The following is a 26,935-nucleotide window of genomic DNA, read 5'->3' on the forward strand; positions in this document are numbered from 1 at the left end:
GACATCAGATGGCCGAGAGATCCCTTCGTTTAAAGAAATTTTTCACATAAATAGGGGCAGTTTTTGTTTAAAAGGTTCAGGAGGAAACATCTGCTTTGAAGTGAGATGTGGCACACTTAAACTTTCCAGACAGATGCAGAGTTGTGTCATGTGTGTAGCAGAGAATTCACATCTGCATAATTCATAGAATCACAGACTGGTTTGGGTTGGCAGGGACCTTAAAGACCATTTAGTGCCACCCCCTGCTATGGGCAGGGACACCTTCCACTATCCCAGGGTGCTCCAAGCCTCATCCAGCCTGGCCTTGGACACTTCCATGGACCTTGTTCTACTGGACATTGTACAGATGTGAAAACAGAACATTGTGGGTGTAAGAAAAGCCAACAGGCAAGTAGGAATTAATTACACTTGGGCTTGGTACCTTCTCCTCAGAACTATCTTCCCAATTTGGGGAGTGAGTTGGGTTTGCCTTTTGCTGCCTTTCTCTTTGTCACAGGGGTAACTGGGCACATTATCAATGTGACATTTTCCAAAATTGCTGTTTGGAGAGCCCCAAGACTGACAGAGGCAGGGACTGGGAGAACTGAGAAAGCCTTGAGCAGAGTGACCAACATGAGTATCCTGTGCATACTTGTTTAAACTTACCCAAAATTTCCTGCCACCATCTGTGTGCTGTAATTCCCTTTTGTCTCTTTCTTTTGTCTTTCTTTCCTTGCTTGCTTTCTTGCACAGAAGCTGTAAGATGATACCTTCCTAGTCTAAGGGCACCCTTAGAAACATCCCTTGTGAAACAATTTCATATAGAACACAAATTAAGACGTCACCATTGTTAAATATTCCCATTGTAAGTTTTGGAGCAAAGAGGAGCCATTATTTTCATACAGCATATGTATTTTTAATCCATCCCTCCTGTTCCTTTCCTGCTTCCATTGAACATGTTATTCCTCAGGCTGCAAGGGTTCTTTTCTTTAGACGAGTGTATAAATAAAGATTTAAACAAAACTGGGTGGTCTTCAAAATGCATCTCTTAGAAACAGAGATGGCAGTGGCAGTTTAAATAGAAAAGGTTGAATTTGTTCATTACTGAAGCTGTAGAGGCACCTTCCAGTTCTCAGCAAGTTGTTTTTTTGTTGGATCACACTCCCTGTCCATCAGTCTGGGGTCATGAACGGGTGCCTGTGACCCTGACACCTCCAGGATTTATAGCTGGGTGTGAGCAGAGCCAGAGCTCGCAGGTTCCTGGGCTCTGAGCAGGCTTCTCCTGCTTCCAGGGTTGTGTGGGAGTTTCCAGTTAGGAATGACCAGGAGTGCCCTGGGCCAGGCACGCAGGAAGCAGAGATTGATGGAGAAGGAGCAGGGGTGGTGAGAAGGAGATGAGGTGCAGAGGTGTGTGATCTGCTAGATTGGATTTTCCCTAAAACTTTTTTTGACTTTGAGCTTTTCCAGCTTAATCCTTGACATTTATGGATCCTCTCCAAGGCACAGTACTGTCAGTTTTCACATGGGCTCAGTGGTAGCACAACCACAGGGTGGTGGTGGGTGATTCAGGAATCCCAGAATGGTTTGGGTTGGAAGGAAACTCAAATCTCTTCTCGTTCCAACCCTCTGCCATGGGCAGGGACACCTTCCACTATCTCAGGCTGCTCCAAGCCCCACCCAGCCTGTCCTGGAATATTCCAGGGGTGGAATTATTATCTTATTCATGGCATGATTATCTTATTCATATTTTTATCCTAATTTCATGATTAATATCCCCAAACTTGATATAATTTCAAGCCTGCAGTGGCTTAAATTTCAAAGGGTGCTTGCTTGTTCTCCTTCCTTTTCTCCCCTCTCCCAAGAGCAAGTGTGAATTGTAGAAAACAGGGAAGTTCCTGAAATTGAGGTGGAAACTTCTGTGCAAGGTTAAAAACCCTCCATCAAATGATGGAGATTTATTTGTGCTGCAAATAAAGTTCTGGCTTGGAAGGGTCAGTGATGCAAAGAGCAGTGACTGGGAGTGTGTGGTGTAATGGAAATGCTCCAGAAATATTAGGTGTGGGAATTTGTGTGTGAAGCAGCCTGGATTTGCATGGACTAATGTGATTTAAGATTTGTGTAAAGACCAGGAACTACTTCAGGCAGCAGATCAGGTGTGATCAGTTGTTATATCTTTGCTTTAAATAGTTGGAGGCAGAGGAAACACATCCTGGCTCAGTTGTTCGTGGATATTGGAGATTTTCTGTTCTTCCTTCCACTCCACTTGTAGCCACAGGAAAGAGTCAGAACAAGGCTGCACATCTTGAGCAGAGAAATAACATTTATTGTAAAATTACAGAATTGTTTAGGTTGGAAAAGACCTCTAAGATCACCAAATCCAGTCATCAACCCAGCACCACTGCCCAGTTCCCCCTTACCCTGTGTCAAAAGCCACATCCACGTGTTCTTTGAACACTTCCAGGGATGGGAACTCCACCACTGCCCTGGGCAGCTGTGCCAGGGCTTTACAACCCTTCCCATGAAGAAATATTTCCTAATATCTCATCCAAACCTCCCTTGGCACAACTTGAGGCCGTTTCCTTTCTATTTCCTCTCCATGCCTCACTCATTCAGGACAATTCAGACATCCTAGGGAGTCACCAAGTGTTGACACTGCAATTTCTTTGAGGAACTGTGCTGAAACTCAAATCATGTATGATTGGAAAGCAGGGATCCTATAACTGAAATTAACTGGACAGTTTTCTATTGTCTTTTTGATGCCTCATGGGTTCAGTCTTGCTATCTGAATACACTTTTGGGGTCTTTAAAGATAAAAAATAACCCTGAATCCTTCTCTTGTTTTTGGACGTGGCAACTGAGTGTCCAGAATATTGATTTTTAGCTGTTTAGTCTCTTACTGCACATTGAATTCACCAAGAGACTTTACACCTTAGTGTTCTATTTTTTGTTCTTTTAAACTAGTCCTGCTCAAATTGATTCTTGTATGGATTTGTTATTTAAATTAATTGATACTGTGGATTGAGTCTAAATTGATTCTGTTAGATGAAAGACTCTCTGCTTGATTTTTTTGTTGTAGTGGATTTTCTTTTTGTCTTTAATGAAAGAAGGTAGTGAGAGGGAAGGAAAATAAGAGAAGAATGGTTGGAATATCACTGAATGGTTTATTAGTCACTGTTTACATGCCTGAGCTGTGTAAATTATCCCCTGATTTCCTTCCACAGGACTGGTGAGTAACGTGGTTTTCACAAGTCATGCCACAGAGCAGAGGCACCCACTCCTCGTGCAGCTGCAGAGCCTGATCCGAGCAGCAAATCCTGGAGTTTCCTTCATCCTGGCAGAAAATGGAATTGTAACAAGGTAACGTTAATCAGGATTTATCGCTTTTGGCACATGGGCCACGAGCACTCAGAAACTTCTGTTCTCTTGTTTTTACTCGGGTGATTTATAGGAAGGAAATGCAGATTTTTCTTAATTGCTTCTTGTGAAAAAGGGATTTTCCCTTTACATTTATGGGCATATAAATACAGGGATTAGGAAATGTGTTTTGTTTGCAGAGTGTGATTTATGTTACTGTTACTGCCATACTAAAGGAAAAGTGCTCTTAATTTTACTGTCACTAGCACATTGTTTTATGTAAGTAGATAGTGGCCATTTTATTTAACTTAGAAAATTAAAAATCTTCATTTTTATCTCTTTACAGGAACGAGGATATTGAATTAATTCTCTCAGAAAGCAGTTTTTCAAATCCTCAGATGATGAGAGCTCGATATTTAATGTACCCTGGCTGGCAAGTATCTAGACTGAGAAGTATTCAAACTATTTTTCTAATTAACTTGAAGATTAAAATGTTTCACTAACTTCATTTATATTTTTTTTCCCAAGACTACTCATTTGGAACAGGCAGCAGCTTTGTAAATCATTTTTAAGAGAGCTGATGATTATTCTTAGTGGATACAAGATTGCTGCCCTGTTAGGGGGGAAAAAGCTCCTTTCTGGATACCATTTAAATCAATGGCAAGATTACTGTTGCTTTCCAGAAGAATAGGCAAGAACCCTGTGGGAATAAACTGGGAAGGATTGGGATGGGTGAGGTCAATAATGACGGGAGTAATTTCATCCTGACAGCTATTCAGCATTACTGGAATGAACTTGCTCTGTCAGTCTGGCCATTAGCAGAACAATTATTCACAAAACCCAGGAACCTCAGTGACAGCCTTGGCACAGCTGAGGCACAAACCCACGTGGCACCAAACTTCCCACTGAACACCGAGGGAGATTTCTCCTGGCTCAGGGCTCTTCACACATCTTGTTGCAATTATCTGTGCTGCACCTTTTTGGCAGAAATCTGCAGCTGTCAGCTGTCATAACTCTTGGCTGACCGGGCTCTGTGCTGCAGACATCATTTATTTATCATACCTTGCAGCCCTCTGCATCTCTTTATTAATAAATTTGGTTCTGAATTGGATGCAAGTAGCCAAGTAAAGCTACTGGAGTGAACAAGCACAAGGCTTGGGATGAGGATATTGAATTAATATCATCAGAGCTGCTTGTGGATTGCATGGAGCCAGAGAGAGAGCAGGAAAAGAAAGTATTTCAAACTTTTGGACAGCTGTTAATCTATTTGATGACAGTATGCAAGAATTGGATCTGGGTAGCGTGGAAGAGAAAGAGCAGCTGGAAGAGTATCAAAAGCATCCAGGGAGATCTTACTGCAGCCTTGCAGTACCTAAAGAGGGCTCATAAAAAAGGAGTAGAATGAGTTTTTACACGGGTAGATGGTGACAGGACAAGGGAGAGAAGATTTTTAAGCTCAAAGAAGAGTGATTTAGATTAGATATTAGGGAAAATTCTTCCCTGTGAGGATGGTGAGGCCCTGGCACAGGGTGCCCAGAGAAGCTGTGGCTGCCCCTGGATCCCTGGTAGTGTCCAAGGCCAGGTTTGGACAGGACTTGGAGCACCCTGGGCTAGTGGAAGTTCTCCCTGCCCATGGCAAGGGTGGGAATGAGATGATTTTTAAGGTCCATTGTGACTCAAACCATTTCATGACTTTATGGAAAAGAGTCCTGGGTGCTTTGACCAAGCTAATGCTGTTTGGAGCACATTTTATGGAGAGAAGAAAGCTCCGTATTTTCCTTCCTCTGAGCAAGGCTCATCTGTGGTGCAAGAACAGGCATTCTTTGTTGGATGAGAAGCAGAAACTCCTGTGATTTCTGTCTGTTGAAGGTGTTTGTTTCTGTCTCCAGGTACGATGGCACATACGGGGCTGGGCCCGTGTTCCCTCCCATGGTTCAGATCTGCGTGTGGTTCAGTCGCCCTCTGGAGAAAACACGATTTGTGACCAAATGCAAAGGTACTGAACTTTGCCTGACTTGACTGAAATCCAAGTTGGGGATGCTGGGGGATAGAGGGGAAGGAAGGCACTGATGTAACGCAGTTCTTGCTTTTAATTGAAAACTCAGCTTTCCTTCTGAAAAGTACAGTAAATTCTGTTCCTTAGTGTCTGCTCTGGAAAACTGTCCCATGATTTTTGTTCAGATGAAAATCATAATTGAATTTTTGATTTCTAGGACTGAGACAACTTCCTATCTTTGCTTTTTATTTTATGTTTCATTGTATTTGGTGGTGTTGAAATACAGTTTTATAAGTGACCATCAGCTTCTACTTTTTATGCTAAATAATTATTTGTAGCTACTAGAAAACAGGCTTATCTCTAGAGTAGATACATTATCAAGCTTCTCCTTCTCTCTATAGCCCAGTAGTGTTAAAGAGGAGGATTTTACCTCCCACACACACTGTGAGAGTTCCTTCTGCCAAACACATCTTATTTTCCAAACTCCACGGCAAAGAATGAGAAAATAAATGTTGCATAGTGGGACTCCAAGGGACATGTCAGCTTTTCCTTTGGAAGCACTGGGATGTGGATTAGAGATCAGTTGCACATGTTTTACCAGAAGCTCCACCAAGGAGAAGAAAAATAAGTTGAGATAATCTGTTTGCTTTCTGTTTCAAACAGCAATTAAGTCGTTGCTCAAGCCAAGTCCTTTTTCTGGGAACATTTATCACATCATGGGCAAAGTGAAGTTTTCAGGTAAGGGCAAATTACTCCTGAGGTGTTGTGATCACACTGTAAGTTATGGGTATTTAAAAAAGTATTTCTGGGCTCTGTCTGCACCAGTGTTGATGTTAGATTAGATTAGCAATTATCAGGCCCTTCCTTCTGTCTTCTCCTTGTTAGATGCTGATAAAGTCATTGAAGTCTGTCACAACACAGCAGCAAATTCCCTAAGCCTGGTGCCTGTTCCGGAGGGGCCAGCTCCTCCCGATTCCAGAAGTGATGCCAGAGACTGCAGCAGTCAACAGGAATATTTCCTTGTGTTCATTGGCTGCTCCCTGAAGGAAGAGGATATCAAAGATTGGCTCAGAGAAACTGCAAAACAGGTTTGTGGACAGGCTTCCTTTTGTTCAGTGCTTGCCATTTCTTAACAGCCAAAGGAAAAATCCGAGTGTCTCTGTGAAACATTTGGGTTTCTTAATTAATCTCTTTTTTCCTTCTACCAAAGTATTGACATTCTAGGGTGCAAATCGATTTCAGGAAGGGGACTAAGAGTTTACAAATGTGTGTTGTAATCTCTGTATTGTTTTAGTGCTTGCTACAGCTTATTCATGGATTGATCTGCTCTTGAATGCTTGAGCAAATGGATTATGTCCAGGATAAACACAGGATGATTTAGCTGAGCTGTGATTGCCAAGGGCTGAAGTGTGCTATGAAATAAATCTTCAAGTACCTGAATGCTGGCAAAGCTGAAAATTTGTTTTGATTCACTAAATTAAACCTCCTTGGAAGTAATCCACTGAAATGGAGGGTAGAGTCCTGTTCATTTTGTCATCCTTAATTAGTCAAGTGTATTTCTGCGTGGCTGATGCATCCATGCAATAAGGAGTAGGGAACAGGGAATGTGGCTGTTGTAGGAAGCTCAGAAGGCACAGTTTGCACAGAGGGACTGCCACAGCTGATTGATAGAATCCCAGATCCATAGAATCCCAGATCCATAAAATCCTGGAATGGTTTGGGTTGGAAGGGACCTTAAATCCCATCCAGTTCCACCCTCCTGCCATGGGCAGGGACACCTTCCACTATCCCAGATTGTTTAAAACCGTGTCCAACCTGGCCTTGGACACTTCAGGAATGGGGCAGCCACAGCTCCTCTGGCCAAGCTGTGCCAGTAGAAATTTTTTTGGGACATTTTTAAGTTAAAAATACTCCATGTTACTTCTGTGTGGATTAGGATTTGCACAGTGTCTCTCTCCAAAAATTAGTGTAGGAAGGGAAAAGTGTTTCCTGCAGACTGTGGCTGGAGCAGTTGCTAAGGTTCTAAGATATCTGAGGTTTCTGAGATGCTCAGGTTCTCATCTCCTGTTCCCCTGTTGTGTTAAAATTAATCAGTCTTCTGTGCTGATTATCTCATGCTCTGTACTTATCACAGGGCTAATATATGGAGACAAATACTTTGCCATGGAAGAAAGCTCTTTGTGGAATACCACTTAAATTTTATGAAAACTTGGAACTTATATGCTTATCTCAAGTGTGAAGTGTTTCCTCTTTGAGCAATTCAAGGCCATAAACACTTTTTGTACAGTCATGGCTAATTGAGGGTTTCAGATAGCTCTAAGAGTTACCACATGCTGCAGGAAAGAAAGGGATTACAGAATTTCTCAGGCTCAAAACTATGTTGTTTTTCTGTTACTGTGCCAGCTTTCTTACAGTAAAGCTGCATTTAAATTGTCTTGTTTAAAATACTTGAAGAATTTTTCATTTCTTAGTGTTTTTTGTAAGATCAGTGAATTTTTACTTTTGTTTTCAGAACATAGTTGTGTGTGCCTTCATAGAACTGAATAATTTTAGAATTGAATTTTTGAAATACATGCTTCTGTTTGGTGGTTTGGGTTGTTTCTGGTTTGTTTTTTTTTTTTTAATTAATTTTTTAACTAACTAAGCTGTGATATCACATTGTCACTCTGTAGTCACATAACTGGAATCTCATTCTTCATACAGAAACCTCAGAGGAAAGCCCTGAAAACCAGAGGAATGTTAACCCTTCAGGAAATAAAAAACATTCACGTGAGTAAAAGCAATAATTTACAGCCCCTTCTTTTGGCTGATTTCCCTTAAATATATAGATGATATATAGATGATAGAGCACCTGCCACAAGAAGTGTGCTGAGCACTAAATTATTACAGCACTTTTGGAGGTACTTGGAGTAAAACTGGAGCTGTCCTGGAGGCATTTGAGATATAAATCTGATCTCAGAGCTCCAAATTCACTCTGGAAAGTAGGAGAAGGTGTAAAATTTGCCATCTTTGGTTGCTGTAATGGCTCTTCCATTTTCTTTTATCTACTGGAGTTTGTAAGGACTGTCCCTGCAGGTGTTTAATTTAAATTCTTTCCTACTGCAGGTGAAACGCCACTTGGATCCACTTCCAGCTGGTTATTTTTACAATGGGACTCAATTTGTGAATTTTTTTGGTGACAAAATGGATTATCATCCACGTATCCTTTAAAATGGGGCGTTTTGGGGAAAGTTTTAGGTAGGCTATGAACTGTGCAGCTCTGAAATATAAAGTGCCAAAGCAAATATGGTAAAGAACCAGTTCTTTGCCAGCTAAAGCTCAGTGTTAAAGCCTTTTCTGAGCGATAAGATCTCAGAAACAGAATAGAACCGACAAAACAAACCCTAAACTGCCCATGAGCTCACACAGGGAATAATTTATGGACCACAGCTTGTCAAAGAAATATTTTTCAAACCAAATAGCACTGTAATAGCACTGAATGCCTGGGCACGACTGATAAAACTTCCAAATGAATGTAATTTTATGTGTGCACACTCAAGTGAAAACAATCATATTTTTGTCCTTAGTATTACCCTGGCATTCCTGGCCAAGGTTCCAGCGTGTTCCTGTTGTCCTTGGTCACCACCTGGGTACATGGGTCAGTGGTGGCCGTGGCAGTGCTGGTTTAACCACTGGACTTGATGATCTCAAAGGGCTTTTCCAGCCTTTGTGATTCTGTGATTTTCTCATAACTTCCTATTGCTTTTGTCTCTGGTCACCAAATTCCAAATTTGTTTTATATTCCCAGTTTACTTTTCACCGTAACTTCACCAAACTTGGTAAAAATCCAGGTGGGTTCTGTGATTTGGAGTAAGAACAGAGTTATTTTCTGTACCCTGTGGAACAAGGTTAAAATTTTAAATCAGCAGATTTCTGTCTGCAGGGCACAAAATCCAACAGCAAACCTGGACTTCAGTATTCACTGGAAAATTATTGATGCTCCATCCCTTGAAGTGTTCAAGGCCAGATTGGATGGGGCTTGGAGCACCCTGGGATAGTGGAAGGTGTCCCTGCCCGTGGCAGGGCATGGAATGAGGTGGACTTTAAGCTCCTTCCAACCCAAACCATTCCAGGATTCTTCACTCCACCTCCCCCTTGGTGTTTGGCAGTAAAAGCTGCAGGCCTGGTTAACCCTATCTGGGGGATTTAAATTTTGGGCAGGTTTTTAGACTTAAGCAGAACAACTGAAAATGTATTCAGAGAGTCCCAGAATGGTTTGGGTTGGAAGGGACTTCGAAGCTGATCTCGTTCCAGCATCTTCCAGGGATGGGGAGTCCAAAACCTCTTTGGGCAACCTGTGCCAGGGCTTCACCACCCTCCCAGGGAAGAATTTCTTCCTAACACCCCATCTAACCCTGGTTTTGCTGTCCTTAGATCCTTCCTCCTATCTGGGAAGCATCCCTTGTGCAGCTCCTTTGTTCCCTGGGAACACCGTGTTGTGTTGCTCTGACTGTAGACTTCCAGAAAGTAATATATTGAATTTCTGCTTTCACTCAGTGTCTCACAACTGGCCCTTCCTTCAAACCTAGATGTTCTTTGCTACTAAATTCCATTTGTACAAATGTTCTTCCTTCACCTTTCCCAACCAGTAATGGACCAGTTTATGAATGATTACTTGGAAGAAGCCAACAGGGAAATCGAGAAGTACAACAGAGAGCTGGAGGAGCAGGAGTACCATGACCTCTTTGAGCAGAAGACTTAAGCACGTGGGTCCCGGGTGTTTCTGTCCTTGTGTCAGGAACCAGAAATTCTGTTTTGTCCTTCTGGCTCACAAGAAATTGAGTGAAATGTCTGTTTTCAGCACTCCTTCCCAAACTAAGGGATCATTCCCCTAAGGTTGGCATTTAACACGGTAACTGCTTAGCTGTTTGTACTGTCAGGTTTGCTTCCACTTCACCTTAATTCCAGACTGTACAAAGCATCACCTGGAATCTCTGGCTTGTGGTGGAAACTTGGGAAAAAGAAGAAGGAGAAAAGAAGCAAAACTGGATTTATTTCCTAAAAAGGTCAGAATGTCATTGCGAAATTGGGCCATAGTGCAGATATCAAACAATCCTTGGGCGTCCCTTGGAAATTGTTGCACGGGAGCATCGATGAGCAGTGGGGGAATTCAGGATGTGGGATTGGGGTGTTCCCAAAGCGAGAAATGGGGGAGCAGACTTGGAAGAGTCCCCAATCCCAGAACTGTTTGGGTGTTCCTGAAGCAAAAAAATGGGGGAATAAGTAAAAAAAATTAGAAGAGTCCCTAATCCCACAGCTGCTGGGATGTTCCCAAAGCGAGAAATGGGGGAACAATATGAAAAGCTCAGAACTGAGTCCGTAAGCAGCAGCTGTTGGGATGTTCCCAAAGTGAGAAATGAGGGAACAGTGGGAAAAACTCAGAATTGGGTCCCTAATCCCACAGCTCTTGGTGTGTTCCCAAAGCGAGAAATGGGGGAACAGTGGGGAAAACTCTGAAGAGTTCCTGATCCCAGAGCTGTTGGTGTGTTCCCAAAGCAGGAAATGGAATGAGTAAAAAACTTAGAATCCCTGAGTCTGCAGCTGTGTTAGGATGTTCCCAAAGCGAGAAATGAGGGAACAGTGGGAAAAACTCAGAATTGGGTCCCTAATCCCACAGCTCTTGGTGTGTTCCCGAAGCGAGAAATGGGGGAACGCTTTCTCAGAGTCCCTGATCCCACAGTTGTTGATGTATTGCCAAAATGAGAAATGGGGGAACAGAGGGAACAGCTCAGGTGAGAATCTAATCCCACAGCTGCTGGGATGTCCCTAAAGCGAGAAACGGGGGAACAATGGGAAAAATTCAGAATTGAGTCCCTAATCCCAGAGCTGTTGGTGTGTTCCCAAAGCAGAAAATGGGAGAATGGTTAAAAAATGTAGAATGCCTGAACCTGCAGCTGTTAGGATGTTCCCAAAGCGAGAAATGGGGGAACAATGGAAAGAACTCAGAATTGAGTGCCTAATCTCACCGTTTCTAGGGCATTCCCAAGGTAAAAAATGTGGAAACAGTGGGAACAACTCAGAATTCTGAGTCCTTAATCCCAGAGCTGTCAGAGCATTCCCAAAGCAAGAAATAGGGAATGGGAAAAGCTCGGATGAGCACCTAATCCCACAGTTGTTAGGATGTTCCCAAAGCAACAGTTGGGGGAAGAGTGGGAAAAACTGACGAATCCCTAATCCCAGAGCTGTCAGGATGTTCCCAAAGCGAGAAATGGGGGAACAATGGGGAGAACTCAGAAGTGAGTCCCTAATCCCAGAGCTGCTGGGGCATTCCCAAAGTAAAAAATGTGGAAACAGTGGGAAGAACTGAGAAGAGTCCCTAATCCCAGAGCTGTCAGGTGTTCCCAAAGTGAGAAATGGGGGAACACTTTTTCAGCGTCCCTAATCCCAGAGCTGTTAGGATGTTCCCAAAATGAGAAATGGGGGAACAATGGGGAAAATCTCAGAATTGAATCCCTGATCCCACAGCTGCCAGGGCATTGCCAGAGTGAGAAATGGGGGAATGTTTTCTCAGAGTCCTTAGTCCCACAGCTAGCTAGGACATTCCCAAAGTGAAAATTGTGGGAACAACTCAGAAAAATCCCTAATCCCTGAGCTGTCAGGATGTTCCCAGAGCAAGGAATGAGGGAACACTCCCACCCCCACCTTTGCCAGGGCAAAGCCCATCTCAAAACCTCAGCACAGTTTTGAGTCTGCACTCGAAATTCTGACTTTAAAGAAAAGCTATTTATACATTTCAGGGTGGAATCAGTGGAGAAATCTTAATTTCTTCCCAGTGCTCTCATTGGGATTCTGGAAAATATTTCCTGGCTGGCTGCAATGTGCACCTTGCTTAGGTTATCCCTGGAGGATTCCTATTTCAGTCTTAGAAACTAAGCAAGGCAAGGCAAGGGGGAGGTTCTTCAACTGAACAATTCCTTCTCATGAAGATGAGTGATTTCCAAAGGTAAAAAATAGCAAAGGCTGTTACTTGAAAAAGGCAGGAACTTGTCTGTGGAGCTTCCAGAAGAGTTTGCACACCATAACATTTCACTGTGCTGGTGAGAAATCAGCTTTTAAGTACTTGTAACAGAATTTTTATAGTTCCTAAATGATAGAACAGGAATGCTGGCAGCCTGTCCTGACTTAATTCAGTTTATTTTAAAGAAGGCTTTATAAATCCGTGACTGAAGGATTATAAAGTACCTTAGCAGCTACTTACAGGTAATTATTGGAGTTTATTTGAATAAGCATGCATGTGTTCAGAATTTAGGTGAGAACAGCCCAGCAGGAATTTTTTATTTTCATATTCCTTTGCCTTAGGGACAGCTCAATCTTTTACTGCAACTGCAGCTTTTCTTTCTGAACAGATGTTTGTGATACAGCAAGAAATGGAATGAAAAATCTCTTGCAGGACACAAAATACTTCAAATGTATCTGTACAGCCTCATCCCATGTCAGGAAAATGAGATTTAACCCCTGCCATCAAACCTGGGGCTAAATTAGAGTTTGTGCTTAACTAAAGAGATGTATTTTTTACCTTTGGAATATGAAATAAGTGAAATTTCAGTGACCTGAAGCACATTTTAGGTGGTTTTAGTCTTCATAGCTGGGTGCTTGTCCTGTGAGTGATCCACAGTGCAGAGGTGGAATTCCAGGTGCTGCAGGCTGGGATAGAAATACTGATAAGGTTTCATTCCTTGCTTTCCTCCTAGATTTAAAAAGCTGTCTGAATTGAAGACTTTAATATTTTATTTTATTTTTTTTTTTTGCACACCACGAGACTTTATATAAAAACTACTTGTATCCTGTTAGAGGCCAGTAAAAGCCAGCAATTAGTTTGTGTTTTTAGGCTTTCCTGGGGTATTCCCTGGATCACAAGTGTGGAGCATCCTGATAAAGCTCGTGAGTTTTATCTATGCATGGCTAAATTTTAGTCTTAATATCCTGTAGTGCCTGTAGAGCAAAGGTAGCTAGCAGTGGGGTTGGGGGGCTGCCAGGGGTTTACAACTAAATCCAGTCGGTTGCATGAAATTATTTCGCAGCCCAGAATTTTTAGGAATCCCAAAATTCTGGTGGTAGCGCTGCAATAAAAAAAAAAAAAAGGGGCATTAAGGAAATTGGACTCCAGTTGGAATTGCTTTGCCAATTAACTCAGTGTAAACCCAGCTGTCCCAGTTCTCTCATCTGCAAAGCCATATTTTTAGAGTAGTGGGATGTGATGTGGGAAGAAATTCCAGTGGTTGGGACAGCAGGCACGTGGTGGAGGCTTTGTCTCGACTCGTGAGTGGATACAGAGTAGATTTAAGTGCAATTGATTGAAAATAGATGAAGATGCTGTAGCTGATTTTTTGCTCTGCTGAACTCTTTTTAAGAACTCCAATTTGTGCAGCTCTCAATTCAATATGGATGGGGCTGATCCAGCTGGAATTCCAAGCCCTGTGAACAAAAAACAAACAAAAAAAAGAAATAATTGGGGTTTGAGTGTGCAAATTGAGCTGTTCCTTAAAAACTGGAGCAGAAGAGCTCAGAACAAAGGCCTAGAACCCTCCTGTCCTGTGCTGCATGTGCTCTATGGTCATAGCTGTGTATTACAAAGACCTTTCACCAGACTGGTACTGGCTCAATTCATGTATTTTGGTATTGAAAGAAATTGATTACCTCAATTTTTATCGTTTATTTTTGAACTGTGACTTTCAACCAGAACAAAGAGAAAAAAAATAAAATAAAAAATAATAAAAATACCGAAATAGTGAAACTGTGACAATGGTATCCTTTAAATGTAGTAGTGCCTTGCAGATGACACCATTTATTCCCCAAATAAATGGATGTCAGGGGTTGCACCCCCTCCTTTTTTTTTAAAGGAAAATAACAGTTTTGGTGAAAGGACTTAAAAATTTAACCTAGTGACAAATATTAGCACAAATGGTTAAACTGTTTAAAAGAAAACTCTTTGAGGACTGAAATATGTAAATGCCTGATGCTGCTGCTGTTGAAGAGCAGTTGCTGATTTTTTGGGAGTCAATTCTTAACGATCAGCAGCGCTTTTTGAATTTTTTTTAAATTTTTATTTTATTTTAGAAGAGTGTAACTTTTGTACTCTGGTCAGAGCTGTTTGTACTGTATGGAATCCCCAAGCCCAGGGGATTTGGTGTCCTCAATCCTTGGAAGTCGAGGTGAGGATGGAGCCACTCCGAAGGATCGAGGTTTGAACGGTTTTTTTTTGCTACTAATTAAAATAAAAACAACAAAAAGCACCATTTCTAACCCACTGATGTTTGGATACAGCAAAAGTGCCATTACACCGTTCCTTTTCTCTTTTTAAATACTTGGAAAAATTTGTGTCCAGGCATTCCTGAGCTTGGGAAGTGCTGAAGAGTCCTCAAGGGGTTTCCACGCTTTGCTGACCTTTGTTAGCAGCTTGTGGTGGTGTTTTTTTTTCTTTCTCCTCACCGAGAATGAGTGTGATCAGAAGTTACTGAAGTTATAGGGATTCAAATGTGACAAACTTAGCAGGGGAACCTTTGCAACTTGAGCTGCTCTGCAGTCTGGGAGTATTTGAATTTGAAGCTGTGCAATTTGGGATTAATCCAGTTTTACACTTTGGCAATTAACACACCGGATTGCAGGGAGGAGTTAAGTTGCATTGTGAGGGTTCCCTAATAAGTTGATTTTTTTTTAATTGTTGTTATTTTTTAATTGAAACTTGTCTGAATTTGCACAGATTTAAGCTCTGGAATACTTTTGTATTCTTAAAAAGGGAAAAAAATTGTGACTAGTATAGTGAATTGTGAACTGTGAGTCGGTAGAATCACAAGGTTGATCTAATCTTAGGTTGTTAAAAATGTACCTCAGAAAGCTCGTGAGAAATCGCTTCATTTTTACACAACAGCCAGATCCTGACGTAACACTTCTCACTTTACAACGTGCCAAAATTCACTTTTATACTAGTTCTCAATGCTTTAATATTTGCAACTCTTAAGTTAAAAATGTGTTATTTACAAACACTACTGTAACTTCAGTTCAGCTGAATGGTGTGATTGAAGCTTTTTGCCTCTCGTATTTATTACACAACTTGATTCAGTAAATATAAAATTACCTTTCCATTTATTTTTGTATTGTTTTACATGTTTATACCTGCAGTTTGTGTGACTTTTACACCTGTAACTCAAATGTGATGGAAAGAACCAATAAACAGTATCCATCCACTGGCCTGGCTTTGACTCCTTTAAGAAGCTCACAGGTTCCTAAACTGGAATTTTTAAACTTTGAGTGGTTTTCATTTAAAATTTTTAAACTGGCAGAAAGGTGAGTTGTTTATATTCAAAGTAAAATATAAAAAAAATTAAGGTTTTGTGGTTTTTTTTTTTTCCCTGCTATTTTTAGACCTTCTTGCTTGGGCTTTTAATTGGGTAAAATTCAAACCAGAAGAAGATTCATCTGCTTTGTGCTGCTGTTTTTCAGCAGCTGTGTGTGAGCAGAAGTTGCTGTTTGCAGATTTACAAATGCAGGGAGGTGCTAAACCTTTCTCCTTGTGCTCACAGAGATGAGGATGCAGCTTTGAGATCCATGGATCTCAAATCTGGCTGCCATGGAGAGGGCAATCCCACCTTACCCTTCTTTCCCCGAGGGGCTGAGCGTGAATCACATTTTTGCTGGTTAAACTGAGCCTGCAGCTGATTTCTGTCTCTGTTTTACATCACTTTTGCATTTGTTGGGGGGAGGTTTTGTGCTCAATTTGGTTTTTATGAACGGTTTATGTAAAACCAGCCTGTTCAATCCAGCCTGCTTTGCATATTCCAGGTGTGCACATAAACCAGCAGCTTCTGGGGCACGGACTTTGGACTGAAATCCAATCCAAATTCCTGGCTTTGGAAAGCAGCTCCCACCTGTAGATCAGGAATTTCAGGGATGGCAGCAGGGCCAGGGCAGTGCCTGTCCCCTGGGCTGGCACTGCTGGGACACCTCCAGTGCTGGGGGTGCTTTTGGGGTCTCCAGGTACAGGACAGACATTGAGGGGCTGGGGAAGGCTCTGGGGAGCCCCAGGAGCTGCTGAGGGAGCTGGGAAAGGGGCTCAGCCTGGAGAAAAGGAGGCTCAGGGGGCCCTTCTGGCTCTGCACAACTCCCTGCCAGGAGGGGACAGCCGGGGGGGTCGGGCTCTGCTCCCAGGGAACAGGGACAGGAGGAGAGGGAACAGCTCAGGCTGGGCCAGGGGAGGTTTAGATCGGATATTTGGGAAAATTTCTTCATGGAAAGAGTTATTACACATTGCTCAAAAGCTCTCCAGGATTGCCAAGCCCAACCATTCCCCCAGCACTGACCTCTGTCCCCAAATTCCACACGGCTTTTAAGTCCCTCCAGGGCTGGGGACTCCAACACTGGGCAGCTGTGCCAGGCCTGGAGAGCCCTCTCCATGAAAAAAATGGAAAGCTAAAAATGCTTTGACAGGATTTAGACAGTGGAGAACTGTGTGAGTTTCATTTGATAAGAGAGATGAGGTAGATTTTCCTGAGCATTTCCCAGATCAGGGTTTTTAGTCCTGTTTCTTGCTCTTACCTCATTTTGGTCAGTCTGGTTGAATCTGGAGAGGTTTCCAGCTCTCCTCAGCTTTTCTAAAACTCCTCTTCCTTCCACGTGAACTCATCTGGAATTTCTTTGCCTACGTGTCTGCCAACAAATGGTGCCTCTTTAGCTTCATAAATTACCAGCCTAATTAAAGTAATGAATTCCCAACGGGAATTGCATGGAAATGGGAGCACTTGTTAATTGAATAGCCCTGGGTTCTGCTCCCATTGTACACGTTCCACAAGGTGCTTGTGTGATCCCTCCTATTGAAATAGCTTAAAATAAACCTTCAGGGCAGTTTGATGTCTTGGTAGGAAAGAAAACACCCAATGGGCAAGGCCTGGAGGATTTCAATGGCTTTATAGCTCCAGGACAGACAAAAAAAAACAACAAAAAAAGAAAAGCATGGAAAGTAAAATATGGGTGACCCATTCATGGCTAGGAAATCAGCAGGCACACAATGCATTGTATAGATCACTGCAAAACCGCCCCACACGAGTGAAACAGGAAATTTCTAATGGTTCAAATTGAGCCTTCGCTCAACCCCACCAAAAATCTTCCATTTTTCTGTGTTATCAAAGTTAGTTCAATATTTGCTTTATATACATCCTGTTCCGGACTTTGATTCCTCTATACAGCACCTTCCTGCCTTCTAATATCTTGATTTATTGCAGAGTCCTTTTTCTTCCAAAGGTTTGGCTTTGCCTGCTTTAACTCTTTATCTTGTCAGCCTTGGAGCTGGGTCTGGCCATGGCCTTTTCTTGGGCCTCTGCTTGCCTTGGGAAGCTCTGGAGAAACAGAGGAGCTGGAAAACAAGGAGAGGCTACAGGGGCTGTAGGGATGAGCCACAGGATTTTTGGGACAGAGGTGTGGGATATCCAAGGTGCTTGAGAGCATCAAACCAGAAGCTGGGATTTAAGAGCCAAGCCAGTTCCACCCCCTGCCCTGGGCAGAGACACTTTCCATCATCCCAGGTTGATCCAGCCTGGCTTTGGACACTTCCAGGGATCCAGGGGCTGCCACAGCTTCTCTGGGAAATCATTCCAAGGCCTCACCACCCTCACAGGGAACAATTCCTGCCCAATATCCCATCTAACCCTTCCCTCTGGCAGTGGGAGCCATTCCCTGTGTCCTGTCCCTCCATCCCTTGTCCCCAGTCCCTCTCCAGCTCTCCTGGAGCCCCTTTAGGCCCTGGAAGGTGTTTGAAGGTGTCCCCAGACTTTCTCTTCTCCAGAATCCAGAGATTCCCGCACCCTCCTGGCTGTGGTGCTGGATTGGGATCGCTGCCCTCCCCATCCCAGGGAAAACAAGGAGGAAGTTCCTTGCTCCAGGTCAGGAGAGATGTCACCAGCACTCAGGGAAGGTCCCAGAGGCAGGCTGGATGCTGAACACTCCTGGAAGATGTGTTTCCTGTGCAACAATAGGAATTTTTGTTGTTTTTCCCTGAGGAACCCCTTGAGGTAAGTGCTGAAGTTCCTCCTGCACCAGCAGACACATCCCCTCTCCCTGTGCTGGCACTGAGAGGAGCACAAAGAACTGCAAATTGTGGTGCCTCCTGAATGCCTTGAGCTGTCAGATTCACTGGATTCCATCCTGAATGGACTCTTGGGATTGTTGGACACAGGGAATGGCTTCCCACTGCCAGAGGGCAGGGTTAGATGGGATATTGGGCAGGAATTGTTCCCTGTGAGGGTGGGCAGGCCCTGGCACAGGGTGCCCAGAGAAGCTGTGGCTGCCCCTGGATCCCTGGAAGTGTCCAAGGCCAGGCTGGATCCAGCTGGGTTTGTGGAAGGTGTCCCTGCTCCAGGGGTGGAACTGGGTGAACTTTAACGACCCTTCCAACCCAACCCATTCCATGATTCCCTGCATTCCTTGCAGCTTTCCTTCTGCTGAAGATGGAGCAAAAAAATCTCAAATTATGCAATTTCCCCCCTAAAATCTAAAAGGCCCTGCTCTCCCCTGCCCTATCCCTAGCAGTGGGGTGTGGTCATGACAGAGCAGGGCTGAGAAGGGATTTCTCAAAGGCAAGGCCTGGCTTGGTGTGTGCTGCAGATTAAAATCACTGCTGCAAAGCCGGTGAAACGCAAATGTTTTGGGTTTGGCTGGGTTTGGGAAGGGTGTCCCTTCCGCTGGCCGCTCTTTGTTTGCTTAGCTGAGGTGGGTGCAAGTTCTAACAATAAACTTTCCTGGGAATGTGATGGCTCCTGGAGAGGCCAGGGAAAAAGGACAGATCGGCAGCAGGGGTGGGATGGGATCCTGGGGGGAATGTGGGATGATGGAGTGGGCACAGAAAGGGTTGGGATGTGCTCCTTCCTTTGTGTGTCCCACCCACCTCACAGGGAGAGAGGCCTTGTGTCCCTCCAGCCCCTCCTGCCAAGGTCAGTCATTAAAGGCCCTAAATCAGTGTGGGGTGAGAGAAGAAGGGATGCAGGGATGCCCCCTGGATCCCTGGAAGTGTCCAAGGCCAGGTTGGACGGGGCTTGGAGCGACCTGGGACAGCGGAAGGTGTCCCTGACCATGACAGTGGTGGAACTGGATGCTCTTTAAGGTCCCTTCCGACCCAACCATTCCATGATTTCATCATTATATATATAATTTAAGGAAGGAAACTTGCACTTCGAGCCTGGTTGAAAGAGGGAGAGAAAAATCCCACGCTCAGGTCAGACCAGGTGGCTCCAAGCCCTGTCCAGCCTGGCCTTGGACACTTGCAGGGACCCAGGGGCAGCCACAGCTTCTCTGGGGACCCTGTGCCAGGGCCTCACCACCTTTCTAGCAAAGAGTTTCTTGCTAACACCAGTTCTAGAAGCCAGCCCCTCTACCTGGTGCTGAGGGACATGAGGAGGGACAGCTCAGCGTCATCCAGGATCCGCTGAACTCCATCCTGCACTGGCTGGTCCCTCTGGGATGCAGAATTCAGTTCCTGGGAAGCTCCTGCTGCCTCTGGCTCCCAGACAGTGCTGATCTCACCCATCTGCTCTGTCTTGGCAGCAGGGGAGGGGAGGAACAACAATAGCTCTCAATCCAAGCCTAATGTGTGCACAAAGAGCCCCGAGGATTCCTCTGGCACAGCCCGTGGCGGGGGAAGACGCTGCTGGAGTGGCCCAGGAGGCATTTTCCCCCTGTCCTGGCTCAACCTTTTGTTGGAAGCGAACATTTCTGACTGTCTGCAGCCAGCCTGCCGTGGCCGAGCGTCTCCTGCTCTCCCTGGAGGTGTTCTCATCCCTTTTGTGCCTTTGGGAGTCCAGCCCATCCAACATTTCCAGCACAATTCCTGCCCTGTTGCAGAGAGCCTTCGAAGGCTGAGCCAAGAAAAGATTTGGGACTCATGGTCTTCTCCCAGCAGTTTTCCCATCACTGCCCAGGCCAGCAATCCACATTCCCATCCTACTGACAGCACAGAGAGGAGCAAATCAACATTTTCTTTGTGATCTGGACACTGGAGACGTTTTGTGATCATTTAAATCCCTGTTTTTCTGCTCTGGGTGTGCAGTTGTCTGTGCAACCTCATCCAGACCTGTTTTCCTTCCTGTTCCCCCTCCAAGTGCGGGCACAGATTCCCAGAGGAGCTGTGGCTGCCCCTGGATCCCTGGAAGTGTCCAAGGCCAGGCTGGAATGGGCTTGGAGCAGCCTGGGATGGTGGAAGGTACCCCTGCCCATCCAGGGGTGGGATGAGATGATTTTTAAGGTCCCACCCAGCCCAACCCATTCTGGGATTCCAAAAGCAAAAGGTGAAGGATGCTCTTGGCTTTTCCTGAGGAACACATTGCTTAATGGGCTGGAAACATCCTCAAGGCTGTCAGTCAGCCCTTGATGAGTTCACTGACACCTGCACAAAGTTTGGGGAAAACCTGTCTCAACCAGGGCATCACACCAGATAAATTATTGTGACTTAATTGAATTGCCTTTTTTTTCTTTTCTTTCTCTTTTATTTTTTCCCCTTCCTTTTGTCTCTAAGTCAGAGGCTTTCAGTTATTCATGTATCATGTGAATCCAGATTTCCTCTCATTTCCAGTGGAAAAAAAGGGAGCTGGTGAACCCTGTCCAGAAAGAAAAGCTGCTGGGGTTTGGGGGAAGTGGTGGGTTTTGGTTCAAAGCCCAGCCCTGGTGTGGAGTTTGTGTCTTTGCTTCACCGGTGGCTTTTTGCTGCTGTATCACACCTGGTTTGCATGGAGTGAAACCTCTGCATTCCTCCCTCCATGGAGTCTCATCCTTCTTTCCTTGAAGGGGTCACTTCATCCACAGAGGAGGTTTTGGACTTTTCTGTTGTGTTAAAAATCCATTCTCAGCCTCAGTGCCGTTTTAGAGCTGCCTCTTGGAGGAGAAAAGTGAGGGGAAAAGAAAAACAATGGGAAAAAGATGCAGAGTGAATCCCCTCTCAGGCCTGGGAGGAAAAGCTCAGCTAAAGAAGACTCTGAACACCAAAATCCTCCCTTCTGCTCCTGCTTTTTAGTTGACCCTACAGATGATGTGAAGGAAGGGGACAGCCTCAATTCAGTTGGTTAAATCCAGGTCAAAATGCTTAAAAGACCCCAGTGTGAAGTTCCTGTGGGGCTGCAGACCCCTGCGTGGAGCCCTTGCCCCAAATCAGCAGAGCAAGGAGCAGAAATTCCTCTGTTTTTCCTCCCAAGTGAAGATAAAAAGAGATAAAAGGAGAAAGAAAACCAAGAGCTGTTTCCCTGCTCCCATGTTGCCTCTGCTGATGGTTATTTTGGGATCTGAGCTGTGTTTTGTTCCCTTTTTGAGATACCTGAAATGTTCAGCTCAGAATGTCTCAGGGGAAGGCTTAAGGAAAAAAAATAAAGAACAGATTCAGCACATTTCTAGTAAAGTTACTGAAGTAAAACCTGAATTTAAATGTTAATAATGCAATGTGGAAATGGATCCCCAGCCTGGCTGTCCCATCTTGTGATACCACCTCGACCACAGGTGACCAAGTTTTCCAAGGAAAGTAGAATTTCCAGAGACAAAATTCCCTAAAACAGCTTTAAAAACAAAATAAATCCATTCTGTTGTGTCTATAAAGCACAGGTGAACAAAATTCTGGATACAGCAGCTGGATGTTCCCTCAAGTCCTCTCGATCAGGAATGCCATCAGTCCATCACTGAATGTGAGGGCTGGGTCAGTTCCTGCCCATTCCTTGCAGCAGGAACTGCCTTGAGATAAAAAACCTGCATCAAATACCTCAGTATTTCCCAGCAGGGCTGGATTGAGAGGCCAGATTTATTATTTATATTTTTATATTTATTTTTAAAAATTATATTTATATATTTATTAAAAATAGATTTATATATTTATAAAAATATTTATAAAAATTGTATAAATATAAAAGAAATAAAAATAAAATAATAAAATAAATAAAATTGTATAAAAAATAAATAAAAAATAAATAAATTAATTAAAAATCCCTAAAATTAATATAATATAATATAATATAACATAATATAATATATATAATATAATATATATAATATAATATAATATAATATAATATAATATAATATAATATAATATATTATATGATATAATATAATATTATATATTTCTAGAAATAGATAAATACATAGAATATATTTATATACATTTATATAAATTTATTATGATATATAAATATTTATATAGATTTTATATATATACATAATATAAATATATATATTTATTCTGAGATTTATTCTGGTTTCTTATTCTTGTCCTTTTATTAGTAAACTTCTTTATTCCTTTTAAGTTTTAAGCCTTTTTTGCCCTTTTCCTAATCCATATCTCACAGCAAGAAATGAATAAGTTTTCTGGTAATTTTTAACTAGTGCTTTAAAACCCCCACACAGGGGCCCTTGGGGCTCTCTGGGGAGCGAGCTGCAGTTCACCCCAGGAATTCTTGCTGTGGTAGAGCTGCTCCTTCAGGAGGCTGTAAGGAACATGGAAAATGGTAAATTTGGTGTGTGCCAGGGTGGGGATGCAGGATGCTGGAACCTGGAAGGGTAAGGAAAGGTGAAGCTCTGGTTGTGGAGAGGTTTTGGGGAGATTTTCCAGTACCTAAAGGGGTTTACAGGAAGACTGGGGAGGGACTTTGGGCAAAGGTTGGAATTACAGGATAAGGGAGAATGTGGCCTTAAGCTGAGGGCGAGATGGGATATTGGGAAGGAATTCCTGGCTGTGAGGATGAAGAGGCCCTGGCACAGGGTGCCCAGAGATGCTGTGGCTGCCCCTGACCCCCGTCCCCAAGTGCCACATCCACATGGCTTCTAAATCCCTGCAGGGATGGGGACTCCAGCCCTGCCCTGGACAGCTGTGCCAGGGCTGGGAATAACCCCAGACAAAAAAACCTCTGCTCTCCCCAAGGCTGAGCAGACAATCCAGAGCCCAGCCCAAAAAGTCAGAGCCTGGAAAACTGCTGGAAGTGCTGTTGTCCTCCAAGTTCCCCCTGTCAGCTGAGTACCTGAGCTGAGCCTTCCTTTCTGAGGAGAACTGGAATGTTGCTCCTCCCCTGTTCCCAGCTGTTCATCGTCCAGAGGCAGCTCTGGAAGGGAAATGGAACCTGCAGACCCAGCAGCTCCCAAAAACTGTAATTTCTCTTGTGTTTTGTGGAAGAATTTTGTATGGGAGGAGAAAAATGACTGGCACAGGGTGTCCAGAGCAGCTGTGGCTGCCCCTGGATCCCTGGAACTGCCCAGGGCCAGGTTGGAACGGGCTTGGAGCAGCCTGGGATAGTGGGAGGTGTCCCTGCCATGGCAGGGGGTTGGAAGATGGTCTTTAAACCCCTTCCAACCCAATCCATACCATGATTCTGTGATTTATTGCCTGCTCTCCTGTTTTCCTGTGCTCAGGGTTTGGTACAGCAGAGTCCTGTTCCATCCCATCAACGCACCACCAAAAGAGGGAGGGGGAATTTTGCTTTCTCTGGGAACAAAACTGCCAGGAGCAGAACCCCAGTAACCCTGGTTACCACATTCCATTTGTGGTGAGCAGAAAGGCTGAGAGGAGATGTCCTTTCCTTACAGATGCACCGAGCACTCCGTGTACCCACGGAGGGGAAACAGCACAGCAAGGAGGACTTTGGTGAGGCAAGAAAAGCGTCTGCCAGTGTGGTGTCACGGGGTTCTCATCACTCCAGTGCTCTTGGCAGGTCCCTCCTGAGGAATTCCACCCCTTGATACAATGAGAAGTTGTTCCTTCTCCCCTTTGTTCTTGCCCAACTTCTGTCCCGTGGAGATTTGTTTTTGCAGCTCCTGGAGGTGAAACAACCTCTGACTGAAAATGCTAATGAGGTGTCCATGGTAGGATGGATTGGTAAAAAAGGGGGTTGTGGTTTAAAAAGGTTTAAAAAGGAGGTTGTGGCCTGTTGTGGTTTAAATCCTCAATCCTGTTGGATTTGGGAGGTATTTTTGCCCAACCTCCAGCCTACCCAGGACAATACCTAGGTTTTGTTATAGAAATGTCCCTTTGTGGCTTTCCCCCCATCCTTTGGCTCTGGAATCTCTCCTGCCCTGTGCAGAAATTCCTGCTCATGATTTCCTCCCTTTTCCTGGGGGAAGTGGGACTTCCACAGCCAGAGCTGCGACTTGTGCTGTGTCCTCGTTCTCCTCCTCAGGGAATTTCCAGATTCCTCTTTCCCCGTGTTACCAATATTGTGTCTCTCTCCAGCCTGGTGAGGAGGATGGCACCTCCAGATGTCTGTTTATCTCCAGTCCCTCCTGTGCTCCAGGCCCTCTGGAGACACATCCGGCAGCCAAGCTTTCTCTGAGAAATATTTTTAACCCTTCCTCCCTCCCACTCGTCTTCCCAAGCCAGATCCCCTGGGAACTCGCTGAACAAGATCGTTCTCACTTGCACAGTCTCTGGTGACTGCACAAAAGAGCTTAGCTCTGCTTTCAGAAATAAACTTCTTACACGTATTTTTTCCTTGTCTATACCCAGTTATTTTCCTTGCATTTTCACACCAAATCCCAGCTGTCAGGCCAACAAGGGGAAGTTTGAAGCCTATTTGAATTTTAACTTGAAGTGGATGATTTTTTTTATTATTTAAATTTTTTTTTTTCATCTTTCTGCATTTTGAAGTCCTTTGGGCAATGTTAAGCCTGTTTCTCCTGGCGCGTTCTCTGACCTGATTGACCAAAGTTTTTGTGCTGTTCTCATACTAATTTTGGAACTTTTTTGATGACACGCAGGCTTTTATTTAGTCTGGTCTTTTAAAGCTGTGGGTTGTACCCCGGTGCAGATATTGCTGCTGTTGTGTCCTACACCTGATGATTGGACTGGATGACCTTGGAGGTCTTTCCTAACCTTAAAGATTCCACGATTCCATCACCCCCAAGCCGTGGGAGCAGCACAGGGGAGTCTCTCATCCGAGATGCACCACAGAGTGAGGTGAAACCTCCTTAAATTTGGCTTGTGTGGCCAGGTTTTGGTAGCCAGGGGCTACAGGACTGGCTTTTGGGAAGCTGCTGGAACAAATTAAATTAATTCCCCCAGCTGAGTCTGTTTTACCCATGGCAGTAAGTGGTGAGTGATTCCTGTCCAGTTTTTGGCCATGCAGAGCTCGGTGCCTGCCTGGAGGCTTCCTCCTGACTTTTTGAACCGAGTTTGCTCAGAACAAGGTGTGTTTTATTGCTGCAGGTATGCTCCGTAATCGCTCTCTCCCTGATTTAATCCTGCTGGGCAGAGGGGGCAGGAGGAGCAGAGATGTGTGGGTTTGTTTTCATTGTTGTTTCACGAGTGACGCTCAGCCCAGAGCTGTTATTTTTGGAGAGTTTGGTGCTCGTGTTTATTGCAGAGGCTCCTCGAGCTCGGAGGTTTGAGGTGCGTAAATCTAAATAAGGATGACATTTAAAATAGGTTACATGCTCTCCCTGAGTGTGCAGAGAGGAAATATGAGCAGACTGACTTCAGATCCTTCAAGTAAAAAATCCCCCACGGGAGTGTCACTAAAGTTCTCAGCACCTCCAGGTAATTATATTCTGACATAAGTTGTTTGCACCACAATTCAAGGTAACTCTAATCTGGACCTCATTATGATGGATAAAGAGGAATTAATCACGGAGCTGGAAGCGGGATTGTTCCCTGGAGACGTGTGGTCGTGACCTGCCTGCTGAAATTTGGGCAAAGACGGGACAGTTTTAGCCAAAATCGTGTGTGTGAGCACAAATACAGGGAGAGGCTCAACTCAAGAGGGTTGGGCAGCACAGCCCAATGTTAATGGGAAAGGAAGGGTTGGGAAGGAAAAGGACATGGAGAGGGACATGGAAGTGAGAATGGGGAGTCACGGAACTGGGTTGGAAGAGACCTCAAAGACCACTCAGTGCCACCCCCTGCCATGGCAGGGACACCTCCCACTATCCCAGACCCATTCCAACCTGGCCCTGGGCAGTTCCAGGGATCCAGGGGCAGCCACAGCTGCTCTGGACACCCTGTGCCAGTCATTTTTCTTCTCCCAGACAAAATTCTTCCACAAAACACAAGAGAAATTACAGTTTTTGGGAGCTGCTGGGTCTGCAGGTTCCATTTCCCTTCCAGAGCTGCCTCTGGACAATGAACAGCTGGGAACAGGGGAGGAGCAACATTCCAATTCTCCTCAGAAAGGAAGGCTCAGCTCAGGTACTCAGCTGACGGGGGGAACTTGGAGGACAACAGCACTTCCAGCAGTTTTCCAGGCTCTGACTTTTAGGGCTGGGCTCTGGATTGTCTGCTCAGCCTTGGGGAGAGCAGAGGTTTTTTTGTCTGGGGTTATTCCCAGCCCTGGCACAGCTGTCCAGGGCAGGGCTGGAGTCCCCATCCCTGCAGGGATTTAGAAGCCATGTGGATGTGGCACTTGGGGACGGGGGTCATTGGTGGCCTTGGCAGTGCTGGGGGAATGGTGGGACTCAATGATCTGAGTGGAATGATGGAATAAATTCTTCAAGTCTGATTCTGAAAGACACACAGGGGGTCTGAAGTCCTGCTGTGCTTCTCTTTCCCTTATCCTGAGTGGATGGCCTGATATGGAATATTGAGAGCATGGCTGAGAAGAGAAAGATGTGGGGATTTTTCCTTCT

General features: G+C 44.3%; 1 protein-coding gene across 1 annotated transcript in view; it reads left to right on the forward strand.

Moving 5' to 3' along the window:
• Positions 1 to 15,552, forward strand: part of DNAAF9 (dynein axonemal assembly factor 9) — a 65,574-nt gene extending 50,022 nt beyond the window's left edge. The window contains exons 30-37 of the mRNA XM_005517950.3: positions 3,201 to 3,336; positions 3,680 to 3,766; positions 5,223 to 5,329; positions 5,993 to 6,067; positions 6,215 to 6,417; positions 8,033 to 8,098; positions 8,435 to 8,528; positions 9,958 to 15,552. Coding sequence (XP_005518007.2) covers positions 3,201 to 3,336; positions 3,680 to 3,766; positions 5,223 to 5,329; positions 5,993 to 6,067; positions 6,215 to 6,417; positions 8,033 to 8,098; positions 8,435 to 8,528; positions 9,958 to 10,070 — 881 coding nt within the window. The 3' untranslated portion in view covers positions 10,071 to 15,552. The remainder of the gene's footprint in view (positions 1 to 3,200; positions 3,337 to 3,679; positions 3,767 to 5,222; positions 5,330 to 5,992; positions 6,068 to 6,214; positions 6,418 to 8,032; positions 8,099 to 8,434; positions 8,529 to 9,957) is intronic.
• The last annotated feature ends 11,383 nt before the right edge of the window (positions 15,553 to 26,935 follow it).

This window comes from Pseudopodoces humilis, chromosome 6 (assembly GCF_049639895.1).
Source record: "Pseudopodoces humilis isolate 2021_Gansu_Grassland_sample_001 chromosome 6, ASM4963989v1, whole genome shotgun sequence".
Classification (NCBI taxonomy): domain Eukaryota; kingdom Metazoa; phylum Chordata; class Aves; order Passeriformes; family Paridae; genus Pseudopodoces; species Pseudopodoces humilis.